Source organism: Ananas comosus, linkage group 24 (assembly GCF_001540865.1).
Source record: "Ananas comosus cultivar F153 linkage group 24, ASM154086v1, whole genome shotgun sequence".
Taxonomy (NCBI): domain Eukaryota; kingdom Viridiplantae; phylum Streptophyta; class Magnoliopsida; order Poales; family Bromeliaceae; genus Ananas; species Ananas comosus.
In genome coordinates, this window is record NC_033644.1 from 1,729,739 (window position 1) to 1,747,644 (window position 17,906).

At 32.4% G+C, this 17,906-nt stretch overlaps 1 protein-coding gene across 1 annotated transcript; it reads left to right on the forward strand.

Annotated features, from left to right (window-relative positions):
* Positions 11,864–13,998, forward strand: LOC109728852 (protein WUSCHEL-like). Its single transcript, XM_020259384.1, has 3 exons — positions 11,864–12,398; positions 13,050–13,150; positions 13,440–13,998. The coding sequence occupies exons 1-3, from the start codon at positions 11,930–11,932 to the stop codon at positions 13,866–13,868; spliced, it is 999 nt and encodes a 332-aa protein (XP_020114973.1). The 5' UTR covers positions 11,864–11,929; the 3' UTR covers positions 13,869–13,998.

The following is a 17,906-nucleotide window of genomic DNA, read 5'->3' on the forward strand; positions in this document are numbered from 1 at the left end:
ATGAAATGCTGGGTTTGAATAATATGAAGAGCAACGTGATTATCACAATATAGCAACATCAGCTGACAATGAAAAACACCAAGTTCATTAAGTAAATACTTAAGCTAATTTAGCTCATAGATTGTAGTAGCCATGAGACACCTCAATTTTGACGGAACAGAATGAGCATCATTGAAGCGGTTATAAGAACTGCCTTTAACAATAAGAGCATGAGTTTCAACGGACTTGAGTGAGATGCTTGAAGATCAAGATACTTTTCTTCTTGTTGAGAGAATATACCTTTGCAACACTTTGTAAAGGATCCGTTATGACGATTTGAGTGCATATGATTCAAACATGAATTTAAGTGCCGTGGGACAAGGATGTGTCAGAAACATAGCGGCACGGTACGGTGTGAGTCGGATCATACCGATACGTGCCGGTCACAAAAAATATATGTGTACCGACACATAATAGCACGATTTCTTTAGCAATAAAATATTCTGACGGTTTATTGTGTATTGATCTTTATCAAATCTTTTGAACTTTTTTGAGAAATCACTTACTAATTTGAAAAATAGAGGGTTTTAAGCTGTGCCATCGGCACGGGGACTGTATTGTGCCGATATTTTGTTGACACGATACTACACGATAGATACGACGCGTGTTGATGGACACTTAAATCCTTGATTCCAAAGGCCTCATTCAATCCTATAAGAAATTGATAAATATGTTCGATTTGTCGCTCTTGTTGAATTTCCTTCAAGGACCACAATTGCATATATAACAGGGGCTATAGAGTATGAGCTAAGTTCATCCCAAACTTAACACAGTTTGTAAATTGCTCCTGACAATCATTGATGATAACACACCTAATTTCGTAAATGCGAGGATCATTTCCTTGCAAAAGTCTTTCTTCTTCAAGCTAAAGTTCATGATCTAGCTTGACAAATACCATACTTTCTCTAAAATCTTTACTTAATGTAATTGGTTTTTTAATCGGGTTTCGGGTCGCCCATGATGGGCAAAAATCCGACCCAATCCATTAAGTGGTAGTTTTCTTAGTTGGTTGGAAAACCACCCAGTACGTGCAGTTAAAAAACACTACAGAGAAAAAAATGGAGTGATGGTGAGTATGGTGGAAGTATTTTTTTCTCCCTCTTTCTGTCAAAAACAGATTACTTTCTATCACTCTTTGGACAAAGAAATATTCCTAAAATTTTACTCTCTTATTAGAGGATTTGACATTTGGGTTGTGAAAACTAGTGTAATTTTCATCTTGTGATCATGCATTTGATCCGTTGGAGCGAGTGGTTTGATTTGATCCTATTTTATCACGATCTTCAAATCACAATTGAGGTATTTCATAAATTAAATTTTACTTTCATAATGCATTGATCAACCAAGAAAATATCGTAAGGATGCATCGTTCCCACGCTTGAACGAGATCATTCTGAGACTTTCGCGAACCCAAAGTCCCATCCACAAGGCCGAACTTGTTCTTAATTTGCGCCTAAAGCTACAGTATGCATGTCATGGAACTCTTCCTTATCCTGCAGTTGTCTCCCAAGATGCATGGGTTGAGCCACAAACAAAACTTCGGAATCGTCAAAGGGGTGTATATAATATATGAATAAACATCGATTCTGGACATAAAATTTTTAGCGTACGTATATAAATCTTTCAATACTCTAATACAATGTAAACAAAATAACTAAGTCGAGAATGGCTACAAATTCAAATTGGCGTAATACACCATTGGTCTAACTTTTCCTATCTCCTTGGTAATATGTACAACCTTTAATATACTGTGGGAACCAATCAAAGAATGGAAAATAAACATTACAAAAATATTATTGCCTCCTATTTGTTGCCATTAAATCCGTACAAATTCTAGCTGAATTGGAAAGATAATTTTGATCCAGAATAACAAGTAAATAAGTTTCACAAAATATGAAACTTCATTTTCTAGTATAATACTTAGAGGAGCAGAAGCAGGAAATTACATATAAGGTGAGTCATGTAGGAGAATTTATTGCCTGCATCAAGTATATGTATGTAAGCATCATTTATTGTTGAATGAATTGTTCATTGTATTATTCACTTTTATTACCTTTAAAATGGTGAAAAATAAATAGAATTATTACATTCAAATATTATGCTTTTTACATATTTATAATTCTCTGCATTTTTTTTAACTCTGAATTATTTATTTTTTAGAGAGAAAATGATAGCAAGTTATCTGCTTCGTTTTTTTTCTTTTTAAGAAATGAAGTCAGTAGAGATGTTAAGCAACTAGCTTCGAACTTGAGATCTGGGCATCAACCATCGAGCCCTTAATCCACTGTAGTAAGTATGGTTGGTAAACTCCGAAATTTTTAACCTTGGCAAATTAATTCTAGCCAAATGCTACATCCCCATGCTAATAAGAAGTTTTAAAATTAGCACACTAGATGATGTTGAGATGATCACTTGAACCAAGCTAGATATGGAATTCAAAGTGAAGAAATTAACTTTGAGCAACATACAAACTATAAGGCGCATGATATTTTGGTCCTTAAACTGTAATATGTTGTAATTTTTTGCTCAAATTTTATAAATTATTATAATCAAGTCTCACGGCCTAATTTAATCAATCGACTAAATATTAATGTGCCACTAATGTAGAATTGATGTATAATGTTGTGATTGATAACACGACAATGATTAAGATGTCACATCATTTATTTTCAACGACACGCCACTATTTAGTCAACTATATCGGCTTGTGAGATAACTTGATTATAATAATTTAAAAAATTCGATAAACATTTACAATAAATTAAAGTTTAAACACTAAAGTATTACATACGCTCCTCGATCATAGTTTGATGACCATAAGTGTAATTTAGCCAAATAATTTAACATATTAAATACTAAAGTGAGAATCACACTTGCGACATCATCCAAGGATCGATAAGCTTAAAATTAGTTTTGATTTTGTATAATTACTTAAGCCTTTGTTTGGTTAGGTGTTAAGGGATGGAATAACCCCTTAACCCCCATATTATTTCCAAACACCTCTAAAAATGGGTTGGGTTAGCTAACCCCATCTAACCCGAGATAGTCTCAACCAAATACTATTTTCTATTCATAATAACTCACTATTCTTCTTATCCCACCTATTCCAACCCACTATCCTTTTTATCCCACCTACTCCAACCAAACATTATTTTTCACTATTCTGGACTAACTCCAACCCCCAACCAAACACAAAAATACTTTAACCTCACCTTAACTCTGAACTTAACCATATCCCTGGAATAACTAGTTTTTCCTTAACCCCGAACCAAACGGTAGCTAAAAGATTATGTACCCATATTATCTATACACCCAAAGAGTAAATATAAATATCATACCTCTTTACTTAATGACCAGTACTATATATTTCTTACTAATTGTATTAATCTGTTTTTTAGTAGTAAAAACTTAAAAAATGAAATTTTAATTTTAATTAAAAAAGTGTAAAATTTAAACCAAATTCTTCGAACTCAAATCAGAATTAATTTCTTTTATATATATATATATATATATATATATATTTTTTTTTTTTTTTTTTTTTTTGAGTCACCTACAAATCACAGCCATGCATGTGAAGGAAGAGAGAAGAGGTGATTTGATCATACATGCATATCAGCGCCTCTTATCAGGTATATTTCGTTAGTTCAATGCATACATACGTACTATATATACCCTTGAGCCCTAACTCTATGCATATATATGAATAATATAATGTTATGATATGATTAATATAAAATATAATATATATAGGCTTGTAGCATGGAATATTGGTCAATGAACCAATCATGATAAAGATACGTTTCCGAAGTAACACTGATTTTGCAAATTAACAGTCACTCACAGTGTCCGCCACTCTCTCTCTCTCTACCCATCTTTCTCTCTCTCTCTCTCTCTCTCTCTCTACCTTCCATTACCTCCAAATTCTTTACAATCATTCATTCCACAGTCTCTCTCTCTCTCTCTCTCTCTTCCACAACTCTCTCTCTCTCTTTTCTCTCTCTCTCTTCTCACATAGGGTGAATTACACTAGTTACTAGCTTCACTTATCTTTTATTTCATATATATATATATATATTATATATATATATATTATTAATATATATATATATAGCTGAGCTAGAATACTCTCAAAAGCACTAAATGGATGGTGCTTTTGAGTTTTTAACCATTGGATGGAGAGATGTAGGATTGAGATGATAGTAGTAGGTGGTGGCGGGTGAAATAGTGTTTGATCCAAGAATATTAATAATTGGAGAGTAGATCCAAGGGCTAGAAACTTAGAAGCCAAGGGATTGGTGCTTCTAAAAGTATTCTAGTTCAATTATATATTATATATATATATTATATATATATATATAGAGAGAGAGAGAGAGAGAGAGAGAGAGGCACTATGCTATCGAAAGCACGGAGCCTTCGTGCTTCCAGCTCGCTTTCGATGTTGCGACTTTCGTATCGTCGATCGGCTCGTTAAACTTGATCTAGAGTACGTATTTGGAGTACTAGAAAATAAATTTATTATTTTTCGATATCATTTGCCTAGTGATCGAATGGGCTAAAATCAACAAATTTCAATGCCGCAGTGAGCCGTTTGCAAGTTTAACGGTGTAGAAATATCCAAATCACGTGAAATTTTGATAGAAAATTCTTTATACTATATAAACAAGATCAATATCTTTGATTTAAATTTTAATGTCATATTATTATTTTGTAAGATTTTTATTTTCAGCCGTTGATTTTGAGGCCCTTCGTTCGCTAGGCAAATGATATCGTAAAATCATTAAATTTATTTTCTAGGTATTCAAATACTCTAGCATAGTTTAACGGAGCCGATCGACGATTCGAAAGTCGCAACATCGAAAAGAGCTGGAAGCACGGAAGGCTCCGTGCTTCCGATAGCATAGTAGCTCCTATATATATATATATATATATAATATATATATATATAATATATTATATGTGCGTCTGGTATGTTTCTGGAAGCACAGAGCGCTCCGTGCTTCCAAGTCGTTTCGATGTTGGGACTTTCGAATCGACGATCGGCTTCGTTAAACTTGATCTAGAGGATTTTAAGTATCTAAGAAATAAATTTGCGATTTTTTAATATCATTTGCCTAGTGATCGAATGGTTAAAATCAACAACTGAAAATAAAAATCTTACAAAATATGATGATATGACATTAAAATTTAGATCAAAAATATTAATCTGTTTTATATAGTATAAAGAATTTTCTATCAAAATTCACTGTAATTTGGATATTTCTCATTAAACTTGCAGACGGCTCACCGCGGCCATTAAAATTATTGATTTTGAGCTACTTCGATCACTAGGCAAATGATATCGAAAAATTACAAATTTATTTTCTAGGTATTTCAAATACTCTAGATCAAGTTTAACGGAGCCGATCGTCGATTCGAAAGTCCCAACATCGAAAATGACTTGGAAGCACGGAAGGCTCCGTGCTTCAGAAGCATACCAGCTCTCTCTCTCTTCTCTCTCTCTCTCTCTCTCTTCTTCTCTCTCTCTCTCTCTCTCTCTTCTCTCTCTCTATATATATATATAAATATAGTATTATATATATATATAGAGTGCGGCTAGGATGCTTATGGAAGCACGGAGGCCTCCGGGCTTCCACTTTGTTTTCGATGTTCGGACTTTCGAATCGATGATCGGCTCCATTAGACTTGATCTAGAGTATTTGAAGTATCTAGAAAATAAATTGATATCATTTGCCTAGTGATCGAAGAGGCTCAAAATCAACAGTTGAAAATAAAAATCTTACAAAATATGATGATATGACATTAAAATTTTAGATCAAAGTTATTGATCTTGTTTTATATTGTATAAAGAATTTTCTATCAAAATTTCATGTGATTTGGATATTTTTACACCGTTAAACTTGCAACCGGCTCACCACGGCCATTAAAATTATTGATTTTGAGCCCTTTCGATTGCTAGGTAAATGATATCGAAAAATAATCACAAAATTTATTTTCTAGATACTTCAAATATGTTAGGTCAAGTCTAACAGAGCTGATCGTCTATACTATCTATAGCACCGGAGCTCCAGTACTATAGCTTTGTTTTCCATCTTAGGGTGTTCAAATTAACGATCCACACCGTTAAATATAATTTAGGGTATATGAAGTTCTTAGGAATAAAATTAGACATCGTTTACTTAGTAAATAAATTATGTCAAAATGGATGGTGTAAATTGAATAATTTTTATAATTTGAGAATAGGACTTTTAAATTCAAGATCAAGAATGTTATCCTTAATCTAGATAGTTTAAAATATTTTCTATCAAAATTTGAAGAAATTTAGATTCTTCTACACCGTTAAACTCCAAACTTGCCATAGTAGCCATTGAAAATTGGCAATTTTGAAATGGTTTGATCATAAAGTAAATTATGTCGAAAAAATATAAAATTTTATTTCTAAAAACTTTAATACCCTAGATCAGTTTTAACGGTGTGAATCGTTGATTTGAATACCCTAAGATCAAAAACGAGACTATAGTATCGGAGCCCCGGTACTATAGATAGTATAGAAGACTAGCTCTCTCTCTCTCTCTCTCTCTCTCTCTCTCTATATATATATATATATATATATAATTGAGCTCCTATACTTTTGAAAGTACCAAGACATTGGTGCTTGTAAGTTTTTAGCATTTAGATTAAAAAATATGTGGTTAGGATGATGTGGGCCCCCTAGGGTTGAGTGGGTGGTTGGTTGAATAGTATAATCTAACGGGTGTAAATGATCAACAGTGCTGATCTAACGGTTAAAAACCTACAAGTACAAAGTGATTGATGCTTTTACAAGCACCATAGCCGAACTATATATATATATATATATATATATATATATATATATATATATATGAACTAGGTTGGAATACTATTGATAGCACCAACCGCTTGGTACTATTAGGTTTTCGGCCCTTAGATAAAAAAATTGAATAATATAATCTAACGGGTAAAAATAGTCAAAGGGTTAAATCTAACGGCAGAAAACTCTATAGCACCAAGCTTTTGGTGCTATCGATAGTATCCCAGCCGGACTCTATATATAAAATTGAGCTCCTATACTTTTAAAAGCATCAAGTCATTGGTGCTTATAAATTTTAGCCATTGGATTAAGAAATATGCAATTAGAATGATAGTAGTCCTCTAAAGTTTAGTGGATGGTTAGTTGAATAGTAAGCTCTAACGGGTGAAAATAGTCAAAATGATAGATTTAATGGCGGAAAACTGGATAGCACCAAGCGCTTGCTACTATCGATAGTATAGTAGACAAACTTATTTATATATATAGCTATTATACTATCGAAAACATAAAAGAGTTGGTGCTTCCGACTTTTTGGCCCTTGAATTAAGAGCTGTAGGATTGGAATGATAGTGGACCCTCTAGGGTTTAGTGGTCTCTCTAAAGTAATAATATTAATCCAAAGACTTGAAATGATCAAAAAAATTGATCCACAGGTTAAAAAATTTGAAGCACTATGTGAGTGGTGCTTTCGAAAGCAGCATAGTCAGACTCTCTATATATAGATTATAGAGAGAGAGAAAGCTGGGTTTGTATACTTTTAGGGCATGTTTGGTTTATGATTGGAATAGGAATGGAAAATGAAATTGGATTGTTTGGAATGGGAAATGGAATGACGAATCCTTCAAAAATATTTGGTTCATTATTGGAATGGAAATTGGAATGAAAATTTAAAATTTTTGAGAGATGATTTTGATTAAGAAAGAAAAAAGTGATGAAGGGAGAGGAGGTAGGTGTTGGTGAAAGAGGATTTTGAATAGTTTACTTTGAAATGAGCCAATCCGGAATTCAAAGCCGGATTGGATCATAAATGGATTTGACTATTTCCATTCCGAAGCGGAATGGGAATCGGAATTTGATTCCTATAAAACAAACGGCAATTATCGGAATTAATAAATTCCATTTCGATTCCATAACCTAAAATAGGTGGACCAAACATGCCCTTAAAAGCATGGCCCATGCCTTTCTTCTCTAGCAGTAGTATCTTATCCTCCAACTTCGTTCAGGCATACCAACCGATTGCGCTATATTAATTTTAAATTTAACATCTGAAATACTAAATTTCTAACGAATTTTCATTTTAGTTCGTAAACTTTTAAAATTGTAACATCTTAATCTTTACTTTAGAATAAAAAATTATTATTTATTTATATCCACTGCATCTTTATGTCCGTACAACACATACGAATCTTTTAGCCCTTCCCCCATCTCGTAATTCTAATTCAAGTGAAGATTATAACTAATTCGTGATATAAAAATAAATATATAGAAGCACTAGCTAGGTATAGACAATTGTTCACCCTCTAATAATAAAGACTTATATACCCTCAAAACTTCTAAAATATTTTTTATATATCTTTTTTCATTTTTGCCCACTGTATATTTCTTTGTTATTAAAATAACTACGCTGTTAGTATCTGTTAAGACATTTCGGATTAAATCGGGTTAAATTAATTACTATGAGAGTTAAAAAGAAGTTAAAACACTTCAGAGTTAAAAAGAAGTTAAAATACTTCTTTTGTTTGTAATTGAAGAGCAAATAAAAAAAAGTTAGTGACAACAAAAAGGTATATTTGGAACGTTAATAAGAAAATTTTGTGACAGTAGACGTGTATATTTGAAAGGGCATAATAATAATTTTATATAAATAATGGTTGTTTCTAACTGTTTACTAAGGCTGCATTTGGTGTGGATTATATTCTGAAATAATGGGGGATATATCCCCAATTTGTACCCAACCAAAACTAAAACCGGGCAAAACTAGTTTTTCCGATCAAAGCGGGTTTTTCCGGAACAACTCGTTAAAGCTGTTCCTACGTGAACTAAGAACAACTTTATTTTTCTCTTTATTCTATTATATAAATAAATATATAAATAAATATATTAATATAATATTATCTTTATGATAATATATTTATATTTAAATTTTATTATATAAGATAAATTAATTAAATTTTCATATATTATTTATTTTATTTTTATCCTTTATATATTAATATTTAATTATTTTATTTTTTATTAATTATTATATATATTAAATTATTTTTTCATATATATATATATATATATATTATATTTTTTAAATTTGTATTGAAATTCATACTATTATTAATTAAAATTATAAGGATATTGTTAGTATTATATTTTATTCATTACATATATTATGGATAAATAATATAAAATAAATTGTTACATAAAATAAATTATTATATAAAATAAAATAAATATAATTATATAAATTAAATTGTTCTATAAAAATACTTATATAAATAAATTATTTTATTTTTAAAATATATTTAGAAACTGTTCTAGACTTTTTATTCAAATACTACTAAAGATATCCCCCAGAATATTCCTGAATGCATCCAAATGAAAATTTATAATTATTCTAAATTATACCGGGATATTTCCTGTTCTCAAGAGCATTAAAATTATCCCCGAAAATTTAGTTCTCGAAACCAAACGCAACCTAACAGAATTTGACTATAGGAATATATTTGAAAGAAATTAAGGGCGTGTTTGGTTCGAAGTCGGAGTTGGAATCGCAATTGAAATCAAAATAAGCTGGAATCGGAATCGGAATGGCTCATTACCTAATTCCGTTTGGTTCATCATCTGAATCGGAATCGGAATAAATCATTCCTATTGTTGGTGTTTGGTTCAGGTGGATATAAATAAAAAACGTAATCAAATTAATATACGAACATTATCTTTATAATATATTAATTTAAATTCAAATTAAATATTAAATATTAAAAATTTACATCAAAATTTTTAAATAATATCAAATTTTTAAATCTATTTTTTTAAAATAAATTAATCTTTGAAGTTGAGTGGATAATTCAAAATATGAAACTAAAATTTTATTTATTCAAATTCAAATTTAAAATTACAATTTAAATTTTAATTTGAATCCATAAATTTAATTTAAGTTTGAAATAAAATTTGAATAAACTTCATATAAATTAAAATTTAATTTAAATTCAAATTCATAAGTTAGATTCAAAATACTTGATTAAATTTTAATTTTTAATTTAAGTTCAAATTAAAATTTAAAATTATATATTTAATTTTTAAAATTTAACTTATATTTTAATTTAAAAAGTTGAAAAAATAAATTTAATCCGAATAAATATCCATTCCGTCCGGATTCAACTTTCAATCCGGCCTCCTAGGCCGGATTGAAAAAAGGGGTGATTAGGCATTCCATTCCACTGGGAATCGAATCGGAATGGGACTCCGCGTACCAAACACCACAAACGGATTCACCCATTCGATTCGATTCCATGGTGAAAAAGAGGCGAACAAACACGCCCTAAAGAGTAAATAAAAAATTCTAAAACTTTTCGGAAGTATATAAATAATTGTCCTATAAAAATATTGCAGAATTACTTTGAGTATTTAATGTTGAAAGTTTGAGGATGAAAATGAAACTCAACAAAGTTGGATCCCCCCCCCCCCCCCAAAACCTATTGGAATATATTTGAAAGAAATTGAAAGAGTAAATAAAAAAGTTTAAAACTTTTCAGAGTTATATAAATAATTGCCCTATAAAAAATATCGTAGAATTATTTTGAGTATTTAACGTTGAAAGTTTGAGGATGAAAATGAAACTCAATAAAGTTGGATGATTAATTGGTGGTGCCATTTACACCCCCCAGAGCCACCACTGTTTCATCTTTCTTTTGTAATGATTTTGTTTCATAAAGAAAGTAACATCCAATTTGTAGCATGGCTACATACCTAAGCATAGCTTTTCACCCAAGCAATTCCTTCCAAGTCCATAGCTTTCTACTCCCCCTCTTTGTCCCCTTCCCTTTTTAAGCTTCCCATCTGTCCACTTCAGTCCCTCTCTCAAAGATATCCATCTGATCCTCTCAATCTCCACCTACAGGCCTCTACAGATATTAGTGCCTGCACCTAGTTTATTTATCCTTGCTATATCTCACACACTGTACTTGATATTTACTTACTGATCAATATCTCAAATGGTGATGTTATTAGCAGAGCAATCACTAGTTCATCTTGCAATGTACATTATTGAATTTTCAACAAAGGTATCGAGCCAGTCATTAAATAATTGCGAAACTAAACTGCGTAAATAAAGACATTATACAAACCACATGACATATATTTTAAATAACTATAAGTTTTTGATATAGAATTAAATTTTGATTTTAATATTGTAGTTACATAACAATGCTAGCTATCAGTGCATCTAAAAAGTAGGTATAAATTTTACACTCTTTTAGTTAATTATTCAAGAGCTAATATCCCCACACTAATACAGTAATATTCTTACCAATTAACAGTAAAATTTTAAAAGAGATCGATTAAACTCTTGCATAGATTGGTGTAAATTTTAAACTCCATTTTTGATTGTATAAATCGCTGTTCTTTTCAATGACATGATTCTAGCTAAAGGTGTATTGAACAATAACATTAACATGGTGCATTAACTTGAGTTCTCCTAGCCCTTCTCTCTCCCCCACCCTCCCCTATCAACCTAGCCCTAGCTATATCCTCTCTCTCTCTCTCTCTCTCTCTCTCTCTCTCACCCTCTATTTACAACTATATATATATATATATATATATATATATCCCACCACCCAATCCTCTTCCTCTGCCCTTTAACTTTTTCAAGCATCACTTCACAGTTCACACTCATTCTCTCTCTCTCTCTCTCTCTCTCTCTCTCTCTCTACAACTACGTACATATATATCCCACCACTCAAATCCTCCTCCTCCACCAATCACACTTTTTCAAGCTACAACACTTCACAGTTCACACACACTCCTCTCTCTAAAAGCTCTCTCTGTGTCTCCCTCCCTTGTATTGTTTTCATGGAGCCCTATCAATACAACGCGCACCATGACCAAGAAACTGCTCCTCCCATCCCCAACACCATTGGAATGGGAATGGGAATGGGAATTGGAATAGGCGGCGGAGCAGGAGGAGGAGGAGGAGGTCTGATCAACAGCAGCAAGTACAGCGGCAGCAGCAGCAGCAGTGCCAGCAGCAGCAGCATGGTGTGCCGGCAGTCGAGCACGCGGTGGATTCCGACGAGCGAGCAGATACGCATCCTGCGCGACCTCTACTACAACTGCGGCATCCGGTCGCCGACGTCGGAGCAGATCCAGCGCATCTCCGCCACGCTCCGCCGATACGGCAAGATCGAGGGCAAGAACGTCTTCTACTGGTTCCAGAACCACAAGGCCCGCGAGCGCCAGAAGAAGCGCCTCTCCGTCGACCCCAATGCCGCCGCCACACCCTCCCACAACAAACCCGTCACCGCTGCCGCCGCTGCCGTTAGTTCAGTTTCTTTCCCCCTCTATCACATTCTTTTCTAAAAAATCAAAACAAAAAAATTTAATCAGACGCGTCTGAGTGAGACGTATATATATGTATCTCAGTTTCCTTCCCTCTCTCGGTTATATATATATATATATATATATACATTTTTTAAGAAAAGAGTGTAATCAAACTTATACTACGTACTCTTTCAGTTTCTTTCCCCTCGTTCTCTCTATAATGTTTTTTTTTTTTTTTTTTTTTGAAAAAGAGTTTGTTTAATCAGACGCGTCTGAGTGTAACGTATGCAGCTTAATTTTAGGCTTTACAGTTTTTTCGGAGAATTTTTTTTTTTTTTTATCAGACATGTTCGACCATCTAATTGCACCAACGGCGCGTTGAGAAATTTCCAAATTTAAATATACACCATTAGATTAAAATTTATTAATAGACATGAAATTTATATGCACCCTCTCTTGTCAAGGTGCTTTGAGATTCGGATTGAGTACTGTCAGATAGTAGGAATGACCCTGTCTCACTTAGACGCATCTGATAATTTTTTTTTTTAATTTTTTCCCTTTTTTTTATTTTTATAGTTTTTACCCTCCATATATACACACACACCATTCATGTGCTGTAGCTTGTGGTAATGATGAATGTATATATATGCAGGTGTTTCTAGTCCCTGTGTTTCTCCGGGGGTGTACGGTGTGGGACAGATACTGGAAAACAGTGTATATGAGGGTTCTATGATCAGAGAAAGGAGCTTCAGAGTAAGTGCAGTTCCATGTCGATCTAATGGTTTTTCATTTCATGTATGCATGCTTGACTTTTTTTCTTTTTTTAAAAAAAAATGTTATCTTGTTAATCTGAAACTCAAAGAACTAGCAGGTTGTTAAGCACTTCGTAATTAAGCATTTGCCAATGTATCTGTGTCTCGGTCCTGAGTGATCACTCACCCCACTTGCATTATGATCGATCGAGCGTTCAAAATTTGTTATGTTAGTGCGCTCTTTCGCCCGACGAAATGTTTCATGCAGCTATATATCAATTAATGCTCAGGAATACTGCTGCATGACTGGAGGAGTAGCAGTAGAGGGAGGAGATGTGATCATAGGAGAAGAAAGAGAGAGCAATGACAATGCATCATGGGTGGGAGTAGACACTGCCGCAGCTGACGCTGACGCTGTCGCTGTCACGACAGCGCAGTGGATGCACTACTGCCCCGACCGTCAGGCAGCAGCGTCCGCCGCTCGAGAGATCGAAACCCTTCCCCTCTTCCCGACTTGCAGCAGCAGCGGCGGTGGCGTCCTGAACGGCGAAGAAGAAGAACAAGAAGAAGAGCAGGAAGCATACGGCGGCGGCGCCAATTGGACCGAGCAATACATGCAGGCTAGCTTATGCCACAACCACGGCCACGGCCACAGCGCAGCCTCATTGGAGCTCACACTCAGCTCCTACTACGGCTCTCCTCCTCCTGGATCCATGTGATTAACATTATTGATTAGTTTCTTTTAGTTGCTATGCTATGTTATGTGATCTCCCTTTTTTGTTGTAGGTAGCTAAGTACCTAGCTAGTATGTAGAATATGGTGTTGTTGTTGTTGTTGTTGTTGTTGTTAGTAACAGTAGTAGTAGCAGTGTTAAATGGTACTTGGTCTTGGTGACTTTGTGATCTCCAATCCAATACTGAGCCTAGCTCTGCATAAAATGTAGCATCTTCTTTGGGAAACACTCAGCCTCTGCATGCATCTGATCACTCAGCTTTGAGATTCGAGAAGATACCAAAGTACACCTCTCTCTCTCTCTCTCTCTCTCTCTCTCTCTTCTCTCTCTCTCTCTCTCTCTCTCTCTCATGGAATAATTAAGATTATCATAGAGGAGCATAAAAGCATTATATAGAAATGCTAGATATATATATATATATATATGAGTTTGGCTACTATGCTATTAATAGCATGAGGCACTTGGTGCTACCAAGTTTTCTGCCGTTAGATCTACCCTTTTGATCAATTTCACCCGTTAGATCATACTATTCAACCAACCACCCACTCAACTCTTGGAGGCCCACATCATCCTAACCGCATATCTCTTAATTCAATGGCTAAAAACTTGGTAGCACCAATGACTTGGTGCTATTAATAGTATATTAGCCTAGTTCTATATATATATATATATATATATATATATGTATATTTCAAAAGGTGTATTTAGAAACTGCATTAATATTTAGTATTTTAAAAGAAATCGACAAGATAAAGGTTAATTCTTAATTGGTTTTTAGATGCAAAAATATAAGATGTACACTCTCGCCAATTTTTTTTCTTGATGTACGTATAGCATTTCTCTAAAAATATTAAAAAAATTGTACAAAGACCTCCTAAATTTTAGCGCTAGCTTTTGCAAGTGGATTTGTGAACTTTTAATTTCGGCATTTTAATACTCTCTAATTAATAAGCCTTCTGTTCAATCGAAATTACAAATTGAGCACTTGTTTATAATTGCATATTTTGCACATGATTTTGTCTAATTTTAAAACGTAAATTAAGCAATTTACTTTTAATTTACCTATTATGATAATTATCAGTATTGAGGAATAAGATGAAGCTATTTAATTTTTTTACTTCCTTCATATATGCGTTAGGATATGGTGAACAAATTTCTTTATTTTTTACAGCTTTATAACATTACATGCGTGAATATAATGAATCAAAATGATCGTGTTATTAGTTAGATCGAGGATAAGGGCTTATCAAACTATTTGATAAAGTTTATAGAGTTTTATTGTTATGGGCATGCAATTGCTTAATTATATGTCCCGAAAAGTTCTAGCCATTTTTATTTATCATGTTTAGAAAGCTAATATTAAAAAATATATTTTTAACATTATTTCAAGTTCTCTCAAATAGACCCCTAGAACCAAATTCTGTTTGTGAACTATTAGAAACAGCCATTATTTTTATAAAATTACTATTTTGCTCTTCAAATGTTCTTTTTTATTGTCACCAATTTTCTTATTTGTGCTTGAAATTAGAGATAAAAAAGGAATTTGAACTTTTTTCCTTCCATATATATCTTTCTACCGTCACTCACTTTTCTTATTTGCCCTTAAATTAGGTGTAAAATATATTTTAACTTTTTATCCTTTCAAATATACATTTCTACCGTCAGTAATTTTTTTTTATTTTTTCTTAATTTAGAGACAAAAAAGGTATTTTGATTTCATTTTAACTCTAGTAAAAATTTCACACAGGTTTAATCCGAGATGACTTAACGGATACAAACAGCAAAGTTATTTTTTATAGTAGAGAAATATACGAGTGGTATATTCGAAATAAAAAAAAAAAAGTAAAGGTATATAAGATATTTTAGAAGTTTTAAGAGATATGTAGATAATTATCTCTTATTATTAAAACTAAAAGTTGAGATATCTCTTTGTAAAAGTTTGCTTAAATTTAGGGATTTTTGTATTATTTTTGCTCCCTAAAATTATGGATAATTATAAAAGCTCATCAAAAGTAGTTCTATTTGTGGGCCCTCATGTGGGCTGCGCCGAAGTCTTAGTTTGACAAAAGAGAGTTAATGATGTCACTCACATGATGATCATCTTTTTCTATCAAATTTTTTTTTTTTTTTCAGGAAAATTTATTTGTGTGTGACTAATTTTTGCAACAACTTCAAAAGGAAAAGAAAATCCAAGTGCTTTTTATCACTTCATACTAAATTTAATTCTTGTTTTTAAATTTTCATTAGAAAAATTCTCTAACGCATGTTTTAGTAAATAATATCATATTACATATGTCGCGCTGAGTCAAATATAATATATTTTTTTATAGTCCCACCAAAAAATAGAAAAATAAAGTCACGTTTGGTATTATATTTGTTTTTTATTTTCTAAAATAGAAATTTGTATATCAAAAATGTCAAAATAGACAATGAATTGCCGGCAGTCTTTTCATCTAACGTTTTTACTTGACAATAAAAATAAAAACTTGAAAATAACCTTTTTTGTCTTTAATTTTTTAAAATAAATCGCCATTTATTACTGAGCCAAATGTATTGTAAAATAACATACTATAATAATAAAAGAAAAACATTTTCTCCAAGGGATCAAATTATATAGAATTAGTATTTAAAAAATTAAGTAAAAAAATGACATGGACACCAAAAGGGGGAGTCCTAAATCTATATATACATTTGCTGCAACTCTGTTTTATCTAATAGTATTAGATAGAACTCAATACCAAACAAGCCCTAAAAGTTAACTCACCAAACTTCTCTCTCTCTCTAACTCACCAAACCTCTCTCTCTCACTCTCAAATCATGCATATACACGAACTAATTAGGCACTAATCATTATTTTAAAAGGAGTTATTTTGTAAATTGCAATGTATCAGTTACACATGAGCTAGAGCCTATAACCTAAAGGTTCCTTGATGAAGTCCAAATTGTCCACGGAGTGTAGGAACCTTTTTTGTTCAAGTTTTTTTTTTTTTTTTTTCCAATTTTTAGGTATAAAATGGGGGATATATCTCTTGTTTCTGGGACCTAATCAAACAATCTGAAGGCCTCTTTGGGATGGATAAATATTTTGTTCGGTATATTTTCATAATTTATTTAAAAATTTTGAATATGCGATAGATAAGAAGTGCGATCAAATATCTAAAATTAGATACTATACGACAAATCACCTCGTAGGTAATATGCACTATCTTATAAATATCGAGACTTTTTAAGGAGAATAAATCAAACTCCTTCCGTACAATCACATTAGAAAATTTTTATGCTGAATAAGTTATCTGACTTTCAAATGGGGCCTAAAAGATTAAGCCATACTCTGACACTATGTTAAATAATGTGAAATAATTGTTTGCGTCCAAAAAATTTAAATTATCAAAAGGCAATATTTTAAATATTTTATATTCAGTAGTCTCTTCGACTAAGTCTTGTATAGGTCTTAAGATTACCTAAGGTTGCTTGAGAATATGTAAGTGTGAGGCATTTTAAGCATATCGACTTGTATTTTGTTCTTTATTTGGAACTGTCTGTTAATATATTTTTTTAGACCAATTTTCTATTAGATTAATTTGTTGGATATTGTTAGATATGACTCGAAATCTATATCAACTTAGGTTCGGATTTACGACTCGCCGACAGCTTCGCGGTGCGACCAAATTGAAAAATTAAATTGTGAAGGGAAAATGAATGTCTGTGGTGGGTAGCAGAGGACTCGGACCGTCAATTAATTCTAGGTGCCTTTCATATTCACTAGGACGTGAGTGAAAGTATTAATATATATTTCTGAATTCTGATTTCGTATCCATTAAGCACATGGGTGAAAGCGTTAATATATATTTCTAAACTTATTTCCTACTAGCTAGTTTGATCTTTGGATAATACTGTAAATATTTTTTTTTTCTTTTTTATAGTGGAGTTACTTATAGCATCCTTACAATTCTACGATTCTCTTTATAACTCTTTTCACATAGGTGAAAATGTTAATATAAACTTCGAAGCTTGTTTCCTACTA